Source organism: Nuphar pumila, chromosome 1 (genome assembly GCF_984573655.1).
Source record: "Nuphar pumila chromosome 1, dmNupPumi1.hap1.1, whole genome shotgun sequence".
Classification (NCBI taxonomy): domain Eukaryota; kingdom Viridiplantae; phylum Streptophyta; class Magnoliopsida; order Nymphaeales; family Nymphaeaceae; genus Nuphar; species Nuphar pumila.
In genome coordinates, this window is record NC_143249.1 from 21,694,983 (window position 1) to 21,720,768 (window position 25,786).

The 25,786-nt window shown below is 40.9% G+C and overlaps 1 protein-coding gene across 2 annotated transcripts; it reads left to right on the forward strand.

Annotated features, from left to right (window-relative positions):
* Nucleotides 1-1,005: 1,005 nt before the first annotated feature.
* Nucleotides 1,006-24,125, forward strand: LOC149848307 (ACT domain-containing protein ACR3-like). 2 transcript variants are annotated; one of them, XM_089989884.1, is made up of 8 exons: nt 1,079-1,104; nt 10,122-10,233; nt 11,514-11,559; nt 14,004-14,118; nt 14,691-14,758; nt 14,863-15,441; nt 22,505-22,609; nt 23,649-24,125. In XM_089989884.1, the coding sequence occupies exons 2-8, from the start codon at nt 10,163-10,165 to the stop codon at nt 23,967-23,969; spliced, it is 1,305 nt and encodes a 434-aa protein (XP_089846010.1). In that variant the 5' UTR covers nt 1,079-1,104; nt 10,122-10,162; the 3' UTR covers nt 23,970-24,125. The 2 variants fall into 2 exon arrangements, with proteins under 2 accessions (XP_089846052.1, XP_089846010.1); XM_089989926.1 differs by lacking the exon at nt 10,122-10,233 and having other exon boundaries at nt 1,006-1,104.
* The last annotated feature ends 1,661 nt before the right edge of the window (nt 24,126-25,786 follow it).

A 25,786-nucleotide genomic window follows, 5' to 3' on the forward strand; every position in this document is an offset into this window, starting at 1 on the left:
TTTGCATTTTTACAAAAAAAATGTGACCATAGTTTTTTTTTTTAAGTTTTAAACATGGTTGGCCATTTTTGGCTAGCCACCAGCTGGAAAATAGTGAGCCTTATTTTTTTTTTTTAGTTTTTGGTGACTAAAAGCCTAAAACTAAAACTAAACTACCGATTTTGGTCACCCAAACATCCTACTATGATTGGTTTTTGGCAAATCAGGTTTGCCATAAAACTTAGTTTGATGCAAAACTTGATTTGCCAAAAGCCAGGTTTTGGTCCCCGTCATCCAAACGGTACCTTCATTTTGTGAAAACCGGTTTTGTAGTACTCAAATGGTGCACGAGCTCAAGTCTTCTCAGGTAAACCCTAAAAACGTCCAAGACAGGTTTTGAACGTCATCCAAACAGTCCCACAAAATATTTTATAGCAAATACATTAAGAGCGCGCGCTCAAGGCCGTTGCGCCTTTTAATATTATCAAAGTGCTCCTGTTGTTCTTATAAAATTATAAAATCACACAGGTATTTTTAAATTTTGCTAAATGCAGAAACTAACAAGCCAATGATCTTATCAATAATAACTGAATTGAATGAGATAGATTGGTTTGACTTTGAGTTGTCTCGAAAAGAAGACACAATAAATAATTACGAAAAAGCATTAACGGCCTTTGTTCTAAAGTCTGTTATAGAGAGCAATTTGCCGAAAGCGACACGACACGTGACACACGTCCAAGTCACCCGCATCACGAAGGCCCTGGCTAGGGCATCTCCACATCAGCAAGCACGTGGTTGCACGGCATACTAAATTACCAAAGAGCCCCTCTTATTTAGATAACCGCCCTGATGTACCCGTTTCCAATTCGCTAGTATATTAGGAGAGAGAGGGAGACGATGATGCTCTCTGAGAGTGAGTGCTATTCCGAAGTCGAAATGAGACAGAGTGTGCGAATGACCTTACGAGGCTCTCCCTAGACCTCTTTTCTTCTTCTTCTTCTTTATTTATATGGTCATTGGCTGCCGGAGCTGTCCGCCGCTTCTTTCGTGCCCTCTCGTCTCGTCTCGTCTATCAGTAAGACGGTCGCCGTCACCGACGCCGGAAGAGTTGCCGGAGAGGTGAAGGTCAGTAACTTTTGCTTCTTCTCTTGTGAGATCGGGGTGATTTCTATCATGATTTTTTTTTTCGGATTTTTGTGGACATCGAGAGCTTTGTTTTCCTTTTTTCGTGTTTTTTCCCCATTTTTTGTTTACTTCGTTGAGCTGTAAATTTTCTTGATTCTTCGTAGATATCATATTAATTTTTGCTATCAATATCCTCATTTTCCCTATATTTTAGGAAATTTCGAGGTTTTTGCTTTCCTCTTCGGCTTTGTTGTGAATTCCGTTGATTTTTCGAGCGTTCTTCAGTTTTTGTTATGGCCGAAGCGAATTTTAAACCGGTTATCCTTTCCTCGTGGGGTTTTGTTGAAATATGTGCTGTCCTATCCTTTCTCTTTGGTTTTGTTGTGGATTCTATTGAATCGAGAGAATTTAGTCTCTGTTTTGCTGTTTTATTTAGTGGCCTTTTGATGTTTTTTTGAGTTCTCCGTCTCTTTGTGAAGCCGTAACCTTTTCTTCCAATTTTGCTTTTGGATTTTAATTATTTCAACGTTTTCTTTGTAATATTGAAAGAAATTTTCATTTCGATACCTTTTTTTTTATCTTTTTTGGTAAGCTTAGCATTTTCCCCCTTGCTTGCTCTGTTTTTCTTCGTTGAAGTCTCGCTGTTTTCGCTTCCATTTCTACGGTTCTATCCGTTAGAAGAAATTTGGTTTGTGTCAACTTGGATCTTGTGCATTTTCCCGTCCGTCAAAGAAATATGCGAGTTTTCCCTAAAATATAAACTTTCAGAACGGGAAGCGAACATCTTTGCCCTTTCTGAGTTTCCTGAACAATCCTGGAACCTCAGTTCCGCATCCTGTTTATCGCTGAGTAGCTTTGAAAAATACGGGGAATTGCGTCACTGCGTCTTCCGTATCAGGAAATCTCGGGTTTTTTTTTTCTGGAATTCTCATCTCCTTGCCCCCTTCTTTAAAGTTTATAAACCGCCCATAGCTAGCGCCGAATCGTTTAGGGTTCGGGGTTGATTCGGTTCCCCGCGCCGCTGCGACGGATTCGAGCCGACCGTACGGCCACGGAGAGGAACCTCGAGCCTCTCCATTTTTTCCAGAAAAGCTACATAAGGAGACTATCCGGGGATCCACCTTTTTAGAGAGGGTGGTGTACGTTCGCCCCTGATGATTCACTGAATCCCACGTTTGTGTTAGGGGCTCTCAATGAGCACCACGTATACAAGCACATGGGGCTCGTATTCCCGTGTTGTTGCAAAGACTTAAAGTACCCTTTCTTGCTATTTTTCTTATAAAATGATGGTTTGAGAAAATGACAAAAATGCATTTCATTCAAAAATGAAAAAACAAACAATTAAAAAAAAGACAAATATGTCCTCCATCCAGAAAGTCGAGGATGATGTTGACTCTTCAAAGTCTTCTTTTTCTTTCTCCGTAAAACACTGTAAAACTCTCTCTCTCTCTTTAGAGAAGAAATAAAGAGAGACAGAGTTTTCCCTAGAGAAGGCCATGAACATCAACCCTCTCACTCTCTCTCCCTTCTCTCTCTACTTCTGTGCACATCCAACAGACGATCCTACATTGCTCCATCGCCATCTTCTTCTTCTTCCTTCTCCGTAAAACACTGTAAAACCCTCTCTCTCTCTCTAGAGAAGAAATCAAGGGAGGCAAAGAGTTCTCCCTGGAGAAGGCCATTAACATCAACCCTCTCACTCTCACTCTCTCTCTCTTCTCTCTCTACTTCTGTGCACATCGAACAGACGATCCTACATTGCTCCATTGTCATCTTCTTCTTCTTCATTCTCCGTAAAACACTGTAAAACCCTCTCTCTCTCTAGAGAAGAAATCAAGGGAGGTAAAAAGTTCCCCCTGGAGAAGGTCGTGAACATCAACCTTCTCACTCTCTCTCCCTTCTCTCTCTACTTCTGTGCCTGATTTAGAGTTTTTGCCCTTACAGGAGGGGGTCTGGGGGCTCCCCTCCCGGCGCGAATCCCGATTTATAGTATTATCGGGCTTTCCTACAACAATTTGTAGTATTTTCGGGTGATTTGCGAAAGACACTACAAATCGCTATAGCGATTTGCGGAAGACACTACAAATCGCAAATCGCTATAGCGATTAGTAATGTCTTTCGCAAATCGCTATAGTGATTTGTAGATTCTTCCACAAATCGCTATAGCGATTTGTAGTATCTTCCACAAATCACTGTAGCGATTTGTAGTGTTATTCAGTAAGCAAATCGCTGTAAATCGCTACTCGAATTAGGACAAACTTGTCAGGGCCATATCTCCCTAACCGGAGGTCATATTCCAAATCCGTAAAAAGTGGTGTCTTTGTTATTGAGTCTAGTTTATTTCTGTAAATTTTCAGCGATTTCTATTGTCATTTCATTTCTCATTTTAACTAAAAACCAGACCCTTATTATTTTGTGTTATTTGAGTTGCACAACACCATTCTCGCTTGACATCCACATCTTGATTCTGACATGCTCCTTGTTGGATTTTTCATTGATTTCTTCCAACTTTGCTTGAAACAAAAATATGTCTTTCTCACCACGATACCCTATGCATTTTTTGACCACGACACTCGAGACCCGTGCCGGGGGGAGCCCCCGGACCCCCCTCCTGTAAGGGCAAAAACTCTAAATCAGGCTCCACAACGAATCAAGTTGAACGATGCTACCCACGCTGGGAGGAGCCCCCAAACCCTCCTCCTATAAAGGCAAAAACTCTAAATCAAGCTCCACAATGAATCAAGTTGAACGATGCTATCCACGCTGGGAGGAGCCCCCAAACCCTCCTCCTATAAGGGCAAAAACTCTGAATCAGACTCCACAACTTGATACTCCACAACTCATCAAGTTGAATGATGCTACCCACGCTGGGAGGAACCCTCAGACCCCTCTTTCTGTAAGGGTAAAAACTCTGAATCAAACTCCACAACTCTTCAAGTTGAATGATGCTACCCACGTTGGGAGGAGCCCCCAAACCCCTCTCTTGTAAGGGCAAAAACTCTGAATCAAGCTCCACAACGAATCAAGTTGAATGATGCTACCCACGTTAGGAGGAGCCCTCAAACCCTCCTTCTGTAAGGGTAAAAACTCTGAATCAGGATCTACAACTCATTTAGTTGAATGATGCTACCCACGCTGGGAGGAGCCCCCAAACCCTCCTCCTGTAAGGGTAAAAACTCTGAATCAGGTTTCACAACAGTCAATGTGCAAGTCAGTCAGTGCTTGATGGAGCAATGTAAGATCTTCTGTTGGATGTGCATAGAAGCAGAAAGAGAAGGGAGAGAGTGAGAGTGAGAGGGTTGATGTTCATGGCCTCCTCCAAGGGAGATTTCTTTCTCAGATAATCCTGCAATGCAGAGACTGGGTCTTAAATAATCATCTTCGAGGCACTTAAGTCTTTACAACCACTCCTTCTCAAGAATCATCATTTTTTTTGGCACCAATGGAGGAGAGGGTACTTAAGTCTTTACAATCGCATCAAACTCCAATGCTAATTAATGCTGACAAACATGGGGATACGAGACACATATGCTTACATATGTGGTGCTCTTTGGGACCCCCGAACATGAGATGTAGCTAACTGCCTTGTTCGGGGGGGGGGGGGGGGGGGGGAGGAACATATAACCTACTTCGACCTTTTTCCTTCTTTTGGCTTTGTCCTCTTTTCTTTTTCTTTATTGATTTGGCATATGTTTTAAAAGAATTTTTCGCCTCTAGGGGGATTCCGGTTCTGAGGAAGTTTCGATCGGTTAGAGGTTTTAGGTAGAATAACCCGTGCGATATAGATTTCTTTTGCTTTCTGTATAGTTGGATGCCTCTTCCCTCGTCAATCTTTAGCCGCTACAGATGCGTAATTTTTTTTTTCTCTCTCTCTCTGGCAGATTCCGCTGTTTGTCCCTACGTTCTATATTCCCCGCTATTGCTTTACAAATTGCCCACCAGTTCTCTCTCTCTTTTTTGCAAGGAAGAGAGAGAAAGAAAGAGATCGGGGAGTTGAAAAAAGAATGGTCAGCCAAGTTTCTGGTTAGGTCATTATGTCTATTTCACTATTTACCGACGGTGTTTTTACAGTGACCGCCTCATCACTTCGCTCTCAGCTCTCTCGTTTCACAGGTCACCTGCTGGTCCCTTCCTTTAATTTATATGCCACAAGGATAAAGTTTGTAGAAAAAGTAAGACGCGACGTCTCAGCGCCGTCCATCTCAGAGATGGACAGTCTGGTCGTGGTCATGACCAACACAACCACCCCCGTGTGAGGCCCTTCCGTCTTCCAGATGCACGGCTGCTTCCCTATCATCCTCCCATACTTTTGATGGTAGAATCATGTCCCCAATCTTATCATTATTGCTTTCTACATTGATTGAAAACCAGGGCTTCTTTTTCTTTTCGTAATTCTCATATCCTCTAGCTTGCCTATCAACTAAAAAAACTAAGTGCTCAAAATAACACACTTATAATTCTGAAGTTGCCAAAGTATTTCGATTAGGCATTCCTTTTTATGTACTTGTTTGAAAAAGTTTAATGGTTTTGATATTCTGATGTCCGCCGAAGCTCCCGTTATTGCTGTGCGTGTTTGTGTGTGTGTGTCCATAGAGTCTCTCTCCGTGGCTGAACCACATGACCCGATAAAGAATGAAGGTGAAGGATCTCAACGATTTGGAATACTTGTCAGGCAAATTGATGTGGTCGGTTACGAGTGGTGTCTTTGTCTTGTCATATTTTCAAACTCTATGGTTGTTGGGGTCAATTCGGTGTCGTACACACCTCACCATGCTTTTGTTCAGAGTTGACCATGTAGATTGGGCAATAGTGGCCCTAGTACCGAGCATCCAAAGACAGCACGCATGCCTTCCCGCATGGATTTTTTTTTTTTTTAAGGCAAGTTGAGGTTAGGCGGACCCCCACCAGTTATTATTCAATCGTACGACTGGGGTTTTGAATCTGCAACGTCCCACCACATGGAGACGTGCACTGACAGCTCCTACCAACCACGTTCGAGCCCCGTGGGTGGCCTTTCACATGGGTTGCCAAATCACGAGTGTTGGTGTTTTGAAATCGTTACCATCCATTCAAGAGATCAACGGCTGGTGATGATGTCATGAGCGCATCAGCACGAGCCCAGCTTGTTTGCGAAGTGAACGGTGGTGATGAAGGGAAAAAAATACTGACGAACTTTTCCTTTTATTTTTTGAAAGGCAAGCTGGGGTTAGGCGGACTCTTACCAGAAGAACAGCCGCCCCCATGTGGCAGAGAGATTCTATCCTGGGCCTTAGGCTTGACACAGGGCCCTGCTTGCCGATACCACCTCAGTGGTACTGACGAACTTATAACACCTATGATTTTGGCAAAGTGAACGGTGGCTCGAACTCCATGCTTCCCTAACATTATTGTTTTTTGTTGCAAATTGTTTGTCTAGCTTCATTAAGAATTAAACCCACAATGGCTCCGCTAGGGATCGGTGGTTCGTCACGTGACATGGGACAACCATGGTTTCATACCTACAGAGTGTGTCCCTTGCTTCAAGCTCGATTCCTGGTGGACACGGACAAACTTTAAGGGTATGTTTGGAAGCAAGAAAGATGTAGGAAAAGTGCAAAATGAAAAATCCCTACGGATTTTTTGACCCTTCCAAACAAAGGATATTTTTTCTAAAAAGTATTTGATATAAAACATTCTTTCATTCCTTATAAAAAAATGTTTCCTACCAAAAAAAAATTTATTTTTACACTCTCCACCACCCATCTCACCATCACCATCCATATCAGCACCACCCACCACCGCCACCACCCACCCACCTACCCTCCTCCTCTCTCATTTTTTCACATTTTTTCACTCTATTTTTTTCATGCTACACAAACAAGAGAAAAACTTTATTTTGAAAACCTTTTCATATAAAAAATCTCATAGGCAAAACTTTTTTTGTCTCTGAGAGTTTTTCTCTCTTCCAAACGTACCTAAGGGTTTTTTTAATAGGAGGCTTACAAATATGTGGTTGGTGATAGGGTTTTTTTTCTTGTTCTAGCGAAAAAACAAGGAAAAAAAGGCTTTCATAAGAATTATATGAAAAAGATGATAAAGACTCTTCTTGCGCTGCAGGGGACAAAAAGCATCTCAACCTACAGGCAACATCAGCGAGATGAGGAATGGCAATCTTGGGTAGGATGGCAGTGGACCGGGGCAGGGGTGGGGACAAGGTTTTCACTCCTGCCCCGTCTCAAAATTTTGCTCTCCATCCCTGCCTCCATCCTTGCACGGGTTTCATGTCCTTCATCCCCGGTTCAAACGGGACGAGGTGGAACCCCGTTTATCTGGTCCTTCCTCCGCTACCACCTTCCGCCATTAGAGGAAGGAGAAGAAGAAGAGGAGATAAATGGGAGTTCACGCTCCTCGTTAGAGGAAAAAAAGGAAGGAGAAAGGAGAGATTCATGAAAAAGTTTTATGTTAGGGTTATATATATATATATATATATATATATATATATATATATATATATATATATATATATATATATATATATATATATATATATATATATATATATAATATGTATAAAAGTATAATAGTAATTTTCCTAATGAAAATCGAGGATGGGGCAAGGTGGGGTGAGGCAGGTTGGGGGCAAGAGTAAGTCCATCCCCGTCTCCATGCCTGCACAGGTTTTGATTTAAACCTCCATCCCGCACGAGGTTTGATTTTAACCTCATGTCCTCCATCCCCGGTCCAAACGGGGCAAGATGGAGCGGGGCTCTGTTTCCCCTGGTCCACTACCATCCCTATGTAGAACTACAACCATTAGCACATTCACTAGGTGTAGCTAGACTGGATAGTGGTGGTGGCCGCTGGGGTCATTCAAGTCCCACCCGGGTCCACATTTTGGGGAATTAATTTTCAGTGGAATCAAGTCCGATCTAACAAAACCCTCGGGCAATACAAATCCAGATCCCTGTCTAACATGGGAAATACGTCAGCTTTACAGGCAAATGACCTTTTCTTATTGAAGCACGTGTGATTCAGATCATGTCCACATCAAATTAGGAAATTACTGAATGAAGTCCAAATGACCCTTAGAAGTTGTCTTGCTGGATCCACCTGGCCCTTGGAAGTTGGTCTTGTAATTTTGACCCAAAGCCAACCTGATCCACATACAGGTCTGGCTACTATTTTAGGGATGGCAATCAATCAGATTTTATCCGAAATCTTGATTCCGTCTAGTTGCATGTGATAAGCCAAAACAGTATAGGATTATAATTGGATGCGGATATAGTTTTGATTTTTTGCTACTGAATCTGAAAAAGAATGGATCTGGTATGAGCTTTTCACCATCTGAATTCAAATCCACTTTGCCAACATCCTATTAGTTAAATATGGTATTGGTCACACCTGATCTGAATCAGAACCATTTACATCCCCATCCTTTTGCGGGTTAACATCATGTTCTTGGTTGCTGTTCGACGAATACACAAGACGTCAGCTAGTACCATTGGATTTTGAAAAAGGTTGTAGTTTTCTCAATTAGACCATCAGCCTTGTCCATAGAGATGTCCGGCTCCAGAAGATAGACAAAATGGTGGTAAAAAATTGACATAAAAACTTTTATGAAGGCGGAAAGTAAAGCAAACCTAAATCATAAACATGTTCACAATTCAAAACATTTTAGGAATATTTGTTTTTGTATCTTTGCTAAACATAAAGATGTGCTTATAAAATTAATTGAAAATGAATAACTATCTATCTTTTTACATTTTTTTGAATATGAAAGATAATATGATACATTTTCCAAAACGATGTAATATTTTCAAAATATGCACATTCTGAAAATTATTGTGCTTTATTGTAATATTAATTACACTTTTTGATATGTTATATTTTCATATTTTCTACAGTTTTATATATATGAGAAGGGGGATGGTCCACCCCTGTCATCGCCTTCAAATTTTGGATGTTAGATATGGTTTTTGACAAATCTTACCACATGAATATGATCTCCATGGTTGAAAACATATGAATAGACTCTTGGATCAAACTTTGTTGATGTGTAGAAAGGATTTTAAAAGATCTAAATATCAAGGTTATGAAAATTTTGAAATTTTTTATTTTATAACATCTTACCTGTATACATAAAAAAAACTTTGACCCAATAGTTTAATTATATGTTTTCAACTATGGAGATGACATCTATATGGCCAGATTTATCAAAAAAAAATATATCTAATGTACATATTTTAAAGGGGAGGACAAGGGGTGGATCATCCCCTTTTCTCTCTCTCTCTCTCTCTCTCTCTCTCTCTCTCTCTATATATATATATATATATATATATATATATATATATATATATATATAATTGTAGGTTACATCTTCTCAATCAGACCTTATGTACTTAATATAGTTTATTTGATAGGAATCATGTTTTGGATCATTTTTTTTAACATAAAAGTAGGCTTTTTTTAAGCCATGAAATTTTGGCACATTGTGAGCAGCTTATTTTTTTAAATCTTACAAAACCTACATGTCTGCCGTAATCACATGATCCAAAACTTGTTTTCCACTAAATAATTGTAGATCATATCTATAGTGTCTGATCAAGAAAAAAAAGCTCAAAATTTTTTAAAATTAGAAGCTTCTGTTAGGTGAGAGTACGTAGGTGCTCCGGGAGCACCCTATCATTATATATATAATGTAGGTTGATATGTACTTGAGATTTTCCTCAAACTAAAATTTTTAGTTTGCGTCGCTGAGATTTTTCCCAAAAATGTATTATATGACTTTGATTCCGAGATAAGGTTGGACTCTCATTTTTTTGGTTTTTTTTTTTAAATGGGCAAAGATAAGGTTGGTCTTGTCTTGATATGCCTATCAGAATATTGTCCACTTGTGGGAGGGAATGGATAGGGACCATGGAGGGTAGGTCCACTTGTGGGAGGGAATGGGTAGGGACCATGGAGGGTAGGGATTAATTTTGGGTTTTTTGTTCTCACCTTTTCATTCATTAGCTTTAAGCTTTAAGCCTCACGTGCAGCTAGCCTGGGCTAAGATTGGGAAAGAGGAGAGGGCGCATGCATGGGGAGCATCTGCTGGCCTTACTTTGATCCCGAGTACGAGACACTGAACCAGAGAATTAACCCCCCAAGGTAAGCCTTTCATTAAAAAGTTAACCATCTCGCTCCCGTGAAATTGTTGTGACACTTCTTTCATTTAAATGATTTTTTCTTTTTCCTTGCTTTTTTTATAAATTAATGGTCTAGAACTTGGTGCTGGAACGCCCTCGTATCGGTTTGAAACCCGTCTAGTTATCTTTAGTCTGGATGACCTTTTTAGATTGAAACTTGGTATTTTAACTCACTCAGTTTGGCTGAACCACAAAGTGGGTTAGGTCTGGGAAAGCTCTGCTGCAGTCATCTGAGTGTTGTTGAGGTTCGACAGTGTTGTTAGTCTTCGCCAAAAGGAGGAGAGAGCTAGGATTTGTGGATTTCCTATATATATATTAGTATTATGGTTGAGTCTTCAAGCCTTCTTGGTGTGTTGGTTCAATTCAAGTCACATGAATTGCACATAGGTTGTAGGTGAGTGTTTTAACATTGGTCTTTTTCTTGATATCTTTGAATCCTAGGAGTGAGTGTTTAAGAACTGCTTTGATGATTGAAGTCTTTAGGAAGCATAAGAGGAAGCAAGAAACAACAGTAAAAACGAGCATAAAAATATTACAATCCTGTGTTTTTCAGTTAAGATGAATTTTAGTTATTTTTGTATGAATACTCATTATATGTTTCATAATAAAAACATAAAATTGTGAACAATGCATAATTGTTTTGTGCATGATCTGGCCTCCGGTTGGTAAAATCCTTGAGGTCCCCCTGTTCACCGGGGAGAGTAGACCCAGCTTTGACCTAAAGGCAAGGGACGTTACCCGTGGATTTCGTACTTGTGACGTCCCTTCAACTCGGTGACATTCACAAGTCGCCTTTACCGGATGAGCGGAGCTCTTGTTGCCACCAATGCACATACTTTACATAGTACTCGGGTACTCGGGCCGCACAGTACACAGAGAATAGCTAATGCGTGTAGCGGTTTTCTATGTAAAATACACACACAAAAAACCTATGCGTGCAACGCTTTTCTGTGTTTTGTGTGGTTCAAGTATCTTGTAAAGTACTCGAGGCCGATCATTGGATTTGCTCCGATATCCAATAGGCCCTTGCGCTATGCTTCTCAACCAACCCACTATGCTCTAACAAAAAGTCCCTTGACAACTTTGGCGAGGTGAGAGCCAGGTTGGCTTGGGCGCAGATTCATCAGTCATCACCGAGCTGTAGACGAGTAGACTGAGTCCTTTGACGAGTCACGACTCGTTCTCACCCTACCCATAGATCAAAATTCCTCTAATGACTTTGTTTATCTTTTCACTTTGCAGGGTATCAATCGACAACGCCACCTGCAGCGACTGCACGCTAGTCAAGGTAATGTCTGAGCGCATTCTTTATTGTTTTTTTTTTTTTGCCCCCTAATAGGATCGAGATAAGATAACGAAAATCACGCCAACAAAAAGGAGAGATCCGCTGAAAGCCACTGGGCAGCCCGGAATCTTCCTGCTGACCTAAAAGTATATATTGGGTGAAAAATCCAATGACCCAATAATCCAACAGCTTGAGATGCAGCGGTAGGGAGCCATATCAAGTGGAGCCGGCCATCAACTTGTATTTTTCTTAATTAGTTTAACTTTAAGTTTACGTTTTTAAGCAGGTAGTTGCCTACTCTCACCTGTGTTTGAAAATCTATGCTCTAATTTTTTTATAAATATTTAAAACATCATATTTTTTCATAAAAAAAACATGACCTAAGTGTTATTTTTTAGCAAACCGACTATGCTGCAGGATTATAGTTGTGAAAAATACCTTGAAAACCCTCTCTTGCAGTAGGCACCTCTTTATATATATGGGCATCACCCCTTGCGCAAGCTGAAGCGTGGTGACTCCCTTGGAGCAAGGCCTACCGAGTTTTACGCTGCCAGGGCAGCGTCGGTAAGTAATGCAGGCAGAGCCAGGGCTACTAGGTCTCTGATCTTGGGTGTGTTTTGGCACCGTTGGTGTTTTGCTTGATCCTTATCTCTTTGCAAAATGGATCAGGTTGTGTGTCTGTAGGGTTCTACTGTACTTTTCCCTTGTTTGTATAAGGTAAATTATAGAAAGCCGCCAACTTATCATCTATTTTGAAATAAACCCAACTTATGTTTATTATCTTTAACCCCTTGAATTTATCATCTTTATCACAGAGAAATGCACGGGCATAAAAATCAATGGCTTGATAGTGGCTTAGTAATTACCTAACATGAACAGAGTGTGTGTTTGTCTACATTTTGTTTGATTAACTACGAAAATCTGAACAATGAGCTAAAAAATAGTTTTATTTCGTATTTAAAATGAATAAAAAAAAAATCGAGCAGTGGAGTGAGTAACCAAAAAGTTGGCCTGTCTTTACAAACAGGGAAAAGTGGGGAAGTTTTTTGTAATTTTGTTGCCTTTATACAGTGGGTATGAATCCCGTGGTCTAGCCAAACAAAAAAAATGAAGAATATGAAAAGCAATGTGCATTTTTTCACACCAGATATCTTGTGGTAGGGAAGCAAGTGTGCCTGACAGACCTAACTTTTTAAGCTCATTTTATCATATATTTAACAAAGTGGGATAAGATAAGATGCTAGGAAAAGGGCTCAACCAAGTCCAACTTGGATGCTATGTGACTAGCAGATATGATGCATTTCATATAATAAATTCATCACTGTATAATCTTTTGAAACAATGGGCCCACCAAACTCAAAGCTGGGCAAGCCCTTGTTGGCCGTAAGTGGGTGCAGGGCTTTAGGCTTCGGTGAAGTTGCCACTTGTAACTAGGGTTGTCAATGGGATGGGTTTGACCCAGACCCGACCCATACCATACCCTATAGGGTCAGGGTTTGGTGATAAACAAGAAGGTCCAATTAGAATCTGGGTCAGACCTGAAGGGTCCGATTAATATATGTAGCCGGGTATGGTTTGTGAAATTTCATACCAGACCCAGGTCTGACCCGAGTTTCAACTAAGATCCGTAATTTTTAAATGTAAAAAAGATAAAAAAATATTTTTTTACCAGGTATGACCTGGGTCTGGTTCATGAAATCCTTATAGGATCAGGGTATGGTTTCTCATATGGTGAGTCGGATCAGACCCAAGTCCGGATCCGGTACCATCATTTCAAATCAGGTCTGGGTTTGGTTACACCTGGATCCGACCCCTATACTTAGTAACGGTCAAAGCGACATCCTTGAAAATTGGAAGTCTTCATTTTACATAGGGATTTTAATGGGTCGGATCCCGGATGAAGGTTTTGCAAGTTTTAGCTGTTCCAGATCCGGATCGACTCCTCCATGTATTTAGCTGTTTCGGATCTGACCCATTTGGATCTGGTGGCTTAGGTTCTGAAATTTCTAGCTATATCGTTTGCAAGCAGCAGGGAGCCCCAAAGCTTACCTGTTCGTTCGGAAGGGAGAACAAAAAAAAATAGCTTTGTTTTCTCTTTCAATTAGTTATAAACCGCTGATGGTATAAAAAATAAAAAATTTAAAGTTAAATTAACCAGCATCAGTTAACCGTTACCAACTTGTGGCTTTGAATCCGCTAGGCAAATTTGGATCCTGCATTTTTTGTTCGGGTTGATATCTGAGAAAACGTGCTTTGGGTGATTGCTCATCACCCAGCCTTTGTATCCTCATTGAATCATTTAATGAATCATCTTTTCCTTAAAAAAAAAAATTATTTGAGCAAATGTGCCATTTCAAGCAAAAAAATTATCTTTTCCTTCAAACCAACGCGCTGCTATATTCATCTGTTCTAAGAGGATTGAATTCAGTTTTTTTTTCCTTGTGCAGGTTGACAGTGTGAACAAGCCTGGCATATTGCTGGAAGTTGTGCAGGTGTTGACTGACCTTGATCTCAGCATCTCCAAAGCCTATATCTCCTCCGATGGCGGATGGTTCATGGACGGTAAGGAAAAACAAAAAGGAAAAGGAAATTCCCAGGCCCTGTTTGGGTTCCTGGAAAAGGGTTTGCAAGTGAGTTGGAAACAATTGCTTTGGAACCAGCTTTTCTCCACCTTGGTGGAAACGCAAACAGCCATTATTTTAGGTTGTGTTTGGGTTCGCCGACTTGACTTACCTCATGGCCAAGATGGATTGATGCTAATGCATAGAAATCCTGGTGTGAACTGAAACCAAAGTCGTTGGCTTTGGGTTTCATGTGAAGTTACTGGGTCATGTGACGGAGACATAGGTGCTACTAGATGTGTGACACGAGTTTGTAAATTTTCAGAGAAAGAAGACGCAAGGACATGCATATTTTCAAAATTTTTAAATCAATAAAATTATTTTGTGGTGTTTTTAGAAGTAAATTTCATTTTCTCTTTATTAAAATATAATTAAAATGATGAAAACTCTATTAAAATATAGCGAATTTGTGGCACCAGGGACACGTTGTCAAAGCGAATGTGGTCCTTGCGACACAGCTGCTGGGCACTGCTGCCATAGACTGACTTAGGGTGTTACTTGTCCTTTGGGCAGTTTTTCATGTTACGGACCTGAAGGGGAACAAAGTGACCGATCCCAAGACCATCGAGCTTATAGAGAAGGTGAGGGGGCTCAACTCATCTCTGCTTTCTTTCCCATTCATCCTTGCGACTATGAACCAACTCGTTTGCCGTAGTCCGATTGGGTACCCCGTGTTGTCTAACAGGGGCTGGGGGCAAATGGGAGTCCCAAGACCCGGGTGCAGTCGGTGGGGGAGTACACGGCCATCGAGCTGATGGGCAACGACCGGCCGGGCCTCCTCTCCGAGATCTCCGCCGTGCTGGCCGACCTCAACTGCAACGTGGTGGCCGCGGAGGCCTGGTCCCACAACACCCGCGTCGCCTGCGTCGTCTACGTGACCGACAGCGCGACGTCCCGGAGGCTCGACGACCCCGCCCGCCTCGCCGAGGTCCAGGAGCACCTCCGCAACGTGCTCCGCGGCCGCGACGGCGCCGCCCGGACCAGCGTCTCCATGGAGCTCACTCACACCGACCGGAGGCTGCACCGGATGATGTCCAACGATCCGGACTGCGACGAGTTGGTCGGCGAGGAGGAGGCCGGTGGCGGCGAGGGGTTCCGGCCATTGATCACGGTGGAGAGCTGCGAGGAGAAGGGGTACTCGGTGGTGAACGTCAGGTGCAAGGATCGGCCGAAGCTGCTGTTCGACACGGTGTGCACCCTCACGGACATGAACTACGTGGTGTTCCATGCCTCCATCGTTTCCGACGGGCCCTACGCTCTCCAGGTAAAGACCGAAAGACTTGTTAAGAGATTTGGTAGCTGTAGCGATAGTGGTGGCTGGGTTTCGGAATCTGGAGCTCAGCCGCATTAGGCCGTGGCCTAGGTGCGCAACCGATCTAAGTTCTGGCATTAGGTGCAAACTTTTTCCCCGTAATCAAAGAGGGATCAACTGCAATCGCATTTCACAGTTGGTGGGGGCATCACCTTTTTTGTGAAATGTTGATTGCTCTTGATGGACTTTTCTTCAGCAATAGGCCGTGTTTGTGATCTGAATGTGGGCATTATTGAGTCCTACACAGGTCGACAGGGCTTAACCGGATTTGGTTCGTACTAGGATTGGGATAACCAAATTGGGTTTTTACTGTTAGTTGATACCATTTTACATATCAATTTTGTATGTTAACTGGATTTGGATTGGGAATTTTTCAGGTTGGATGTGAAAACTCCAAAGGGATTTTGATTATTTTTGCTAATTGCATGCAGAAAGTTAGATATCGACCCTGTTCTGCATGGCTATAAAAACAACGAATAGAAAGATCACTCTTCCAAGGCTTAATTATGACTAATCATGGAAATTAAATAACAAATAACAAGGATTGTTGATATAGATCTCAATTACAATTATTCTCTCTCTAAAAAAAAGGTCACAATCAAACTTGCACCATTATTTGCTAAATAACACATTTAATTACTTTCTCATGACCTCAATTTTAAGCCTCTCACTTAGGTTTACATACGACTCATTTGATTGATCGGTTGACATCGATTTGAGGTTTCATACTTCTTGTTTGTAGTAAATGGCTTACCTACCATGAGCCACCTCCATCGCTTTTGCAACTTTCAAGAATCCGTTATAATAAAAAATGGTAGCGTCATTTTTTTATCACCATCTTTCACCTATCAAGAATGGCCAACAACACATGCACATGAAATCTGTGTGTGTGTATGAAAGTTTTCATGATAATAAATAAGTTAAGTATAAAGCATGACTTCAAAAGAAAGGCATAAACTGTAAAAAACTTCTCTTCCATTCCAAGCACAGATAATCCTTGTCATCATAGTAATACTGGTGGACCAAAATTTGGAGCTATAATAGATGGATGTAAAGACAATGTTTCTTCATGGAGATTGAAGAAAAAAATTTATATGAATCAATGAGAAAGACCTGAAGCTGAAGACAAGAAAGAAAGACATTGTATGCAGGTTAAGGAAATCTCATTATGGCTTAAAGCGAGCTACACAAAATTGGTGTTCAAAATTTAATTTATTCATGTTGAAAATGAGTACCATTAGATTCAATATGATTGTTGTATTTGCTAGAAGAATTTGGAAAACATTGAGAAGATCTATCTTATTATGCATATTGATGACATTTTAATCATGGTTAAAAGCATGTCAACCATTAATCGACTAAGGGAACAACCTAAAAAGGAGTTTAAGATGAAAGATCTTGGTGATATGAAAAAGGTTTTTGGGATGGAGATCACGGAAGATAGAAAAACATGACAGTTGTGGCTAACCCAACCATCAATTATATCAAAAGGTTTTTCACCAAATTTCGCATGGCTGATGTTAAATTCTATAAGTGTTCCTTACACATTGATATATACACTATCAGGCATCTTATGTGTCATGATTATGGTCAGCAAGTGCATGCCTTCATGGTCAAACTGGGGAAGAAACATTGATCGGCCATCAAGTGGATTTTTTAATAACTAAAAGGTACAAAAATGTTTGGGTACTATTTAGAGGAGATGATAATGAGAAACAATAAAACTGATCGGATATGATGACTCTTATTTTATTGGAGATTTCAATATGTTGTCTCTAATTTTGTTGGAGATTTAGACAAGAAATTCAACAACTGCTTTTGTATGTACACTTGCAGTAAAAGTAATTAGCTGCAGGGAATTGTCTACAATAATACTAAGGGGGAAAGAGCCCCCCCGTGTGACACCTTTGTTGGCGTCTAGTGGCTCCGCGGCTCCTGGACACGTTGAGAGTTGGAAAGAGGGCATGTGTGAGGGAAGGTAGCTGATGTTAAGGTTGACTAGAGGTGAGGTATGACATGTGTGTGTGTGTGTGTGTGAGAGAGAGAGAGAGAGAGAGCTTCCTTTCTCTACTTATCTTGCTGCCGTCATTGTTCACTTACGGCTGTTGATTTGGATTGGGGAAGGATGTTGTAGCGGTGGCATCAGGCATGCTCTTGGTTCCAAAATGGATGTTATTGGGTTGCATGGGGGGAGGATGTTGTAGTGGTGGGATGCATGAGCATGTTTGAAGGAAGTTATGACGATGTGAAGAAGTTATGTGGATTGGGGTTGTTTTCATCTTCACGTGGATTGGATCGGAATGATCTCCGTTGAGCATGCATGGTATCGAGTTGGATGCGAGGAGCATGTTGTAGCGGTGGCATCCCTGAGTATGTTTGAAGCCATGATTGAAACCACTTGTGATGATGTGAGGATGTTATGCCGTTGGCCATGGGTCAGGTTTGTTTTGATCTTCCACATGCATATGGTCATGTGGGTGGATCAAGGATTCTCAGCCATTATTGTTGACTTGCATGTGAGAAGTGTGTTCTCTTCTCTTCGTGTGATGAATAGACACTGGGTGACTAACATGTTGTGTTGATCCCATGCATATGGATCTCTTCCTATCATGCATAGGGTGATGTGGGTGTATGAGCATGTAGGGATAGTATAGGTGGAGTCGGATTACTTCTGTTACATGGCGTCTAGGGAGTTGGAATGTGCTGACATGAGATTTGCTTGGCACATAAATTGGACATTTCTCTGCTGCTGTGCTGCTTTTCATAGTGGGGTATAGAAGGAGCATGTTATAGAGTAGGTGTTTATGACAGTGTTCAGACAGGAAAATAAAAGAACTGATCGGATTGATGGAGCTTGGCTGGTATGAAAATTTTCTGCTGCTGTTACACTTGTTTTCATGAGTAATTTTGTTTTTTTTTCATCTGAAGCATGAGAAATGGAAAACTGAATCCGGTTAGTAATCGTATTGGAATTTGGTTTAGAAATTTGTAACAGATTCAGACAGATATCTGAATCTGATTACATGTATTTTTCAGATTCAGTGTTAGATTTTTCCACTCGTTTCCATATTCGAGTTCATTTTGTCAATATCCAGTTAGTTGGATTTGGTATTGGTTACATTTGACCCAAATCTGAATTGTTTACTGCTAGAAATAGTTCTTCATATTGAATTACTAGAATAGGATCTTTTTGTGTGGTGCAACTCAACCAAAAAAGCATGAAGTCCAATATTCATGGTGATATACCAAATTTTAGAAAGCAAAGACCAACTTAAATATGGATGAAGATTTCACTCATATATCCAAAGTAGACTTTAGGCCCACTTTTTTGTTTCTTTTCTTTTCTAGCATTTTGGTCAAGTCTAATGTAGAATCTCCCCATCAGTCTTGGTCCAATTTTGATGAGTAGATCATTTAATTGGTACTGTTTTGATCTAACTGGACCCTTTATGGTAATGGATCAAACTAACAATCCAAATGGGCAAATAGGTCAACTGGTCAAAGACTAAATGGGACTAGGGTTAGGTCCATAACTTCGTTGGTGCTGGATCCTATCCAAAATGAGCCATTAGCATGTCAGAATTCAGAGGGAGAGATAGAGGCATGATCATGGGTGGGTTCAGTTGTCTTGGCAAAAGAGGAAAGTTGCTTGGTGGTTATAAAAGATGTCCACAAGCAAGCATGGACACATTAAAGGCTTACTTGGAGAGAGGGAAGTGGATTGATTGTTATGTATGGCTCATAGTGAGAGCAGTCACGAACTTACATGTGCATTTTTGTCAGGTGTTAGAGTTCAGGTGTACACGTACACATAAAAGGTCATATGAGATGTGGAGCTGAAAGGGCCTGTCAATAAGAATGCTAAAAAAGGAGGGAGTGCTAAGCTACATTGTATTAGACAAAATATAATGTATTTAATAAATAATCAAGTGTTTTATTCCATTCATTGAATAAGTACATTGAAGTGCAATATCTTTTCATTAGAGATGTGATCAATGCAAAGAATCTTTTGATAGAGAAAGTTGTGAGAGAATGTAGCTATATTTTGATTAAAGCCAGTATCAAAGGAAACATTCAACCAATGCTCGAACCCTTTAATGTTTAAAGATAAACATGAAGATGTTTAGGCCTAGATAGAGATTATTGAGTATGGTCCTCACAAATAATTGGGCTAGAGAACCCACCAAGACCTAGGGCATCTGATGTATGGAGAGAGAGAGAGAGAGAGAGAGAGAGAGAGAGAGAGAGAGAGAGAGAGAGAGAGAGAGAGAGAGAGAGAGAGAGAGAGAGAGAGACCATTCTTGGTAGGTGAAAGATGTTCATGAAAAAACAAAACAAAGCTATCATTTGTTGTTATAATGGGTCAGTGAAGGTGACAAATGTAGGAGAGGTGGCCCATGATAGGCGAATTATTTCTTATAAACAAGTAATGTAAGTCCTCAAATCAACATCAATGGATCATGCAAATAAGTTGTACGTAAACTTAAGTGAGAGCTTCAATTTGAGTTTGTGAGGGTAATTAAGTGTGTGTGTGTGTGTGTGTGTGTGTGTGTGTGTGTGTGTGTGTGTGTGTGTGTGTGTGTGTGTGTGTGACATGAATTATAATGTGTATGTATAGTATTTTCTGCTTGTAATTGAATCTCCATTATTCTAATAATTAAACCTTGTAAGAGTGATCTTGATATTTGTTGCTCGTATCTACACAACAAAGCTAACTTCATCTCTTGTAGGGTCTTTGAATGGTGCACAGCCGAATAAGACTCATGATTCGGTGCAAGTTTTTTAGTGATGTGTTCACTGGAGTCAGTTAGGCTTGCAAATAGAGTGCTTGAGTTTGAAATGGACCAGGCTGATGTGTACATGGTACCTTAATGTCTTACACTCACTTCAGGTTTGTTTGTTTTTTTTCTCAATGCCAAACAACCACTTACAGATACAACCTAAGACTAAGAAAGATATCCATCTTGAAGGGTGTTTAGATGACTGGTTTACCTAGATGGCAGCTAACTTTTATGCCACTTTTCTGGATAATTGGGTGCATCCAAGCAACCTCTTGGAGATGGGTCTTCTTCTGTCATAAAGACGTGTTATTTGGGTCCCATGTCTAGGGCTATGTCACATGGGCACGGGTGCGGGTGCGGGCACGGGTGCGGGGATTCGGCACTTCCAAAAAACCCGAGTGTGGGGGTGCGGCAGGGGCAAAAATGTAAAATATATATATATATATATATCATGTATAGTGTATATGTATGAATGTATGGTAGCTGTTAAGGTCCATGACATTTATGCCCAACTTACTTTTTACCATTTTTTTATCTTATATGGTTGTCCCCAAAGATGAAAGTGATGAGTTGTGGAGCCTGATTCATTGTTTTTGCCCTTGCAGGAAGGGGGTCCGGGGGCTCCCCCTGGCGCGGGTCCCGTTGCGCGGTCAGCGGGCGGGGGTCCAGGGGGGGCTGCCCCTGGCGGGGGGTTATAGGGGGGCAGCACCCTCCCCCCCCCCCCCTAAAGATTTTTTTTTTAAATTCCGCAGCCCATTTCATAGGGCAATTTTTTTTTTAAAATGGACACAAATGACCCTGGGTGCGGTCAACACACCCAGGGTCGGGTTGACCGCACCCGGTGCCGCACCCGCACCCGCGTCGAGTCGCGTCGACGCGGGTGCTGCACCCTGCTAGCCGAATCCCTGTGACATAGGTCTAGGGAGTTTTCAAATAGATTTTTGTATACTTTATTTGCTAATAAATATATTCTGCATAGAATTTAAAAATATTGTTTATAAATTAAATATTTAAAATAAATAGATCACCTCATGTCCCACTTTTCATAAAGATAGTGTTCTCTCAAATCAGTGCTGTATCTGTGTCTGTATTGACCCCAGATGGTTCTTTGCTCATCCATGTGGCCAAGTTGTCCACAACTTGAATCAAAGTTGGCTGAGTTATTGTAACTTCTACTTGGTTTGATTAGTTGGACTGGTGACATTCAGTAAGGTTTTTATTCAGAACTCAGATTCTGTGGGATAGGTTTCATGCTCATCTGCATGTTCCATAAGGATTGGTTAGACAGTTTTAATCGTCTGGTTTTGGGAACTATGTCCAGCCCGTTTGGTTTGCATGGTTAGGTGGTGTTTGAATGCACCGATCTACTCAGAAAAGTAGGGAATGCATTATCAATTTTATTCTACTTTTTCTGAATAAATGGTTTTCAACTTTATCCTACTTGTCTGGAGTAGTGGGTGCATCCGGACAGCTTGGGCTGAGCAAGGGTAAGGAAGCATTTTTTCCTGCAATGAAGAGGGATCCACACTCATTTCCACTTAAAACCACTGCTTGTGACGCGATCACAACCTAAATTGCAGTCTGAGTTATATCAGGTTCTGGTTTTCTTGCGACGTAATCACTACCTAAGTTACAGTCTGAGTTACATCAGGTTCTAGTTTCCTTGCAATGCAATCACAACCTAAATTGCAGTCCGAGTTATATCAGGCTCTTTGGTTTTGAGCACTTGCTCCAACACCTTTTGGGCTGGGCCAAGACTCAGGCCATGTTTTCAGAAGTTGGCAAAATCAACCAGGCAAGCTGCACAAGGAGTGAGAGAGTTTCAGGTATACTGGGAATGATTTGATGGCTAAAAGGCTGGATGCATGACCCTGAGCAGAATTCAAAGCCTATTGCAGAGGATCAAGAATTTTCATGTGAATTACTTGCCATATGAAATTCATTCAACATTTTTCTTGAAAAGCACCTTTCGCATGCCTTTTCTTGCTTCTTTTCTGTTCTTCTTTTTGCAACTTTTAGGTTGCATTTCTTTTGCATGTTTGAGAAGGGAGGGTTCTGTTTTATACACCTTTCATTGGAGACCTGCAGAACCTTAGTTCTGATTGAGATATCTCCCAAACATGAAAACTGTGGGCCACAGTTAGAATAACGAGATTTCTCTCCACCAGATCTCAAATGGACTCTTAATGATTTCTACGGTGCTCAACTCAGTAACTTTGGCTTTGACTTTGCAGGAGTATTACATTCGGCATATGGATGGCTGCACTCTTCACACAGAGACAAAGAAAAAACATGTCATCCGGAGTCTTGAGGCTGCCATCCTGCGTAGAGTCTCTGATGTAAGTGAACAACGAAATTACAACTACAAATTAACCACCTCTTTAATGAAAAGCTACTGGTCAATTGTTTGTCGTGCTTGAGAGTGACTGAGTTCATGATCTTAATGATGTTGGAATTCATGAACTCAGCCATGTTCCCCTTTCCTGTAATGAATCTCCAAAATATTGGTTTTCTCATAAACTTCTGTGTCATGTTATGTCAGGTATATACTCTGTTTCCTTTTCAATTTTCTTTAGGGTGTGTTTGGATACCAACGTGAGAATTCTTGTTAAAGCCCCCGTTTTTTCTTTTATTTGAAGAGTTGTTTTGATAGACTTAAAGCTCCTCCATTTTCTCCTGAATTCCATAGTAAAAACAAACTTCTTCTATATCGTTATGGCATTAGCATGGTCATGTTATATGGTCTCGTGGTTAACCTCATGCATTCTTATGTCATTATATGTTGTATGATGCATGCTTCTAACACGGTTTACATTATAATCAAGCTTATCAAGGTCTTTCAAATTTCAAGTTTAAAATAAAGCTAGTAGTGGGACAATAGTAATTAATTTTATAAATTGTATGTGGAGAACTATAGTGATTCTGAGTTTTCTCAACTATGGACATCTAAGCCATTACAGGACATGACTGCTTGTTTTGATCTGGATTCAAGTTCCACCAACTTTAGCTTAGTAGAGTGTGTCTAGTGCCTCCCCTATAATTCCCGACCTGACTCTCTTATGTGGAAATTTCAGGGTTCCAATGATGGCAGTGTAGTCCAAGTCCAAGAGTTGCACAGAACCAGGCAACTCATTTGAGGTTTGATCACCTCAACATGAGTCCTGGTCCAGGTGTAGTTGCCCCAATCTCTACCAGGTTGATGAAGTTAATCTATTAATTTTTGCCCAAGTCCCAACTAGGCCTTATATCACTAGTTATGAACTCACTCAACCCATGTCCAGGCCATTTGTATCTTCAGCTTGGTGCATCACTGTGCCTACTTTTTTCTCATGCAACTTTCACAACTAATGCCATTCTTTTTGCATGACATCTGAACAGGGTGTAAGCCTGGAACTGAGTGCTAGGGATCGTGTCGGGTTGCTATCAGATGTGACTCGAGTCCTACGGGAGAACGGACTGTCGGTGATGCGTGCCGAGGTATCAACGGTAGGGGGCAAAGCTGTCAATGTCTTCTATGTGCGAGATGCATCAGGGAACCCAGTGGACATGAAGACCATTGAGTCTCTGCGCAAGGAGATAGGTCAAACCATGCTGTTCAATGTGAAGAAGGCGCCGGATTTGGCCAAACCCTCCCAATCTGTGGGAACAGCCAAATTCAACTTCTCTTTCGGAAGATTACTTGAGAGATTCTTGGCTTGAATGTGTGGTACTGACAATCTTTCTCATCGTGACATGTATATATGTCATCAATGTATGAGTGTTTTCTCTCTCTCTCTCTCTCTCTCTGAGATTTGACTTTGGGATCCATTATAAAACCTGCATGAAAGAAAAAAATGAATTTGATAGTAAAAGAAATCATCAATTTGTGGGACTTGTAAAAAATTTCATTTTCACGATTCATAATTCTTCATACTCCCTTCTGTTTGACATGCCAAACTATGACCTTGATGCCATTAACAAATTGAAGAGACAACGAACTGCCTTTTACCAGATCTGGTTTGTTGGATATGTTACAAGCATTGACCGGAAATGTTACAAAATGATCATCAAGATTTTGAGAATAATTTAATCAGAAGTGTGATCAATAGCTAGAGTAAGAAACAGTATGCCTAATAATTCCATCTCTTACCTGTTCAGATGTCATTCATGCTTTTCAAAACGATCGGGGCAAGCAAAGCAAACAAGCCACGCTAGCACCCACAGGTTCTCTAATCAAATCTCATCGGCTCCTTTCTTGTAGCTAAATGCAACCTCATAAAAACTCTGTAAAATTATATTCATTGAGTATGTGCATTGAGAATTAAAAACGATCTTCTATTGTTTTTAATGCAAAAATTAAGACATTGCGTTTAATTTGACAATGTTTTAAAAAAAGGTCGCCAACCTATTGCTGACCATCTTACTTTTTTGGCTTCCCGTTAGGATGATGTGTGTGGTCGCATCGTTGGTCAAAATCCCTAACAATAATTAGTTTTTTTTTTTTTTTTGCAAAATAGTCGCTCTTATTGGTGATTTACAAAAACATTCCTGCCTTATCCCAAGCTAGTGCGAAGAGGACCTTCCATTAAAAGTGTTAAACTATCATTATACAGCAATCATGATTTGAGGGCTGCTTAAAATGATTGTTGTACCCTCGCGAACTAAAATAAATATGACTTATTGACGCTTTGCAAAAAAAAATTTTAATGAGGCCAAATTAGGTATTCTATGAGCATTTAGGGTATGTTTGCTGGCTTGTTCAGGGTTGGACAAATTGAACAAAAAATACGAACCAGAACATTCGTTATGTTCGTTTCGTAACAATTGTTCCAAGTCCAACATTTGTTTGGCCGTTGTTTGATGTTCAGTACGGCAGGAACGTCTTCTTTCTCATTTTCTTCGCTCGCGCCCTTTTCGCCGAGTAGTGCAGCTCATGCGCTGATGACACCGAAATCCACTGCTTTCCGACGTCATTCCCGTTGGAACCCTTCTTCTTCTTACCTGTATAAGCATCCCATCCCTCTTATCACTGGTGATGGTCATTAAGGATGTTGGTCAATAGCGGCGTTCAAACAATGTTGTCGTTCCTTATCGGGGCTACTCAGAATGAAGAAAAAGAGGGGGTCAGACTCTAGAAAACCCCAATTGAACAAGGCAGAATTTGTTTGGGCGTTGATCTCACCGAGTGGATCCTCTCCCACCTCCCTCTCCTCTCCATCGTCTAAGCTCGGCTCGTCTTCAAGCTATGGAACTCCTTCATCACCCAAGAATCGTTCGCCAAAAACTCATCTCCCCACAAGTTATGGAACTCCGTCATAACATCAGCTAACCGTCGAATTACACCAAAAAAAAAAATCCCCAAAAACTCATCTCCCCACAAGACCAACTAAATGCAGAACACCATAAGATCAAAGACACGAAGAAACCAAGCAAACCCCAAAAACTCATCACTGAATCACCAAAAAAAAAATCCACCGAAATCTGCCCGAAACACCATAAAAAACCCGCAAACACCGATCGAATCTTATGTTAAAAAT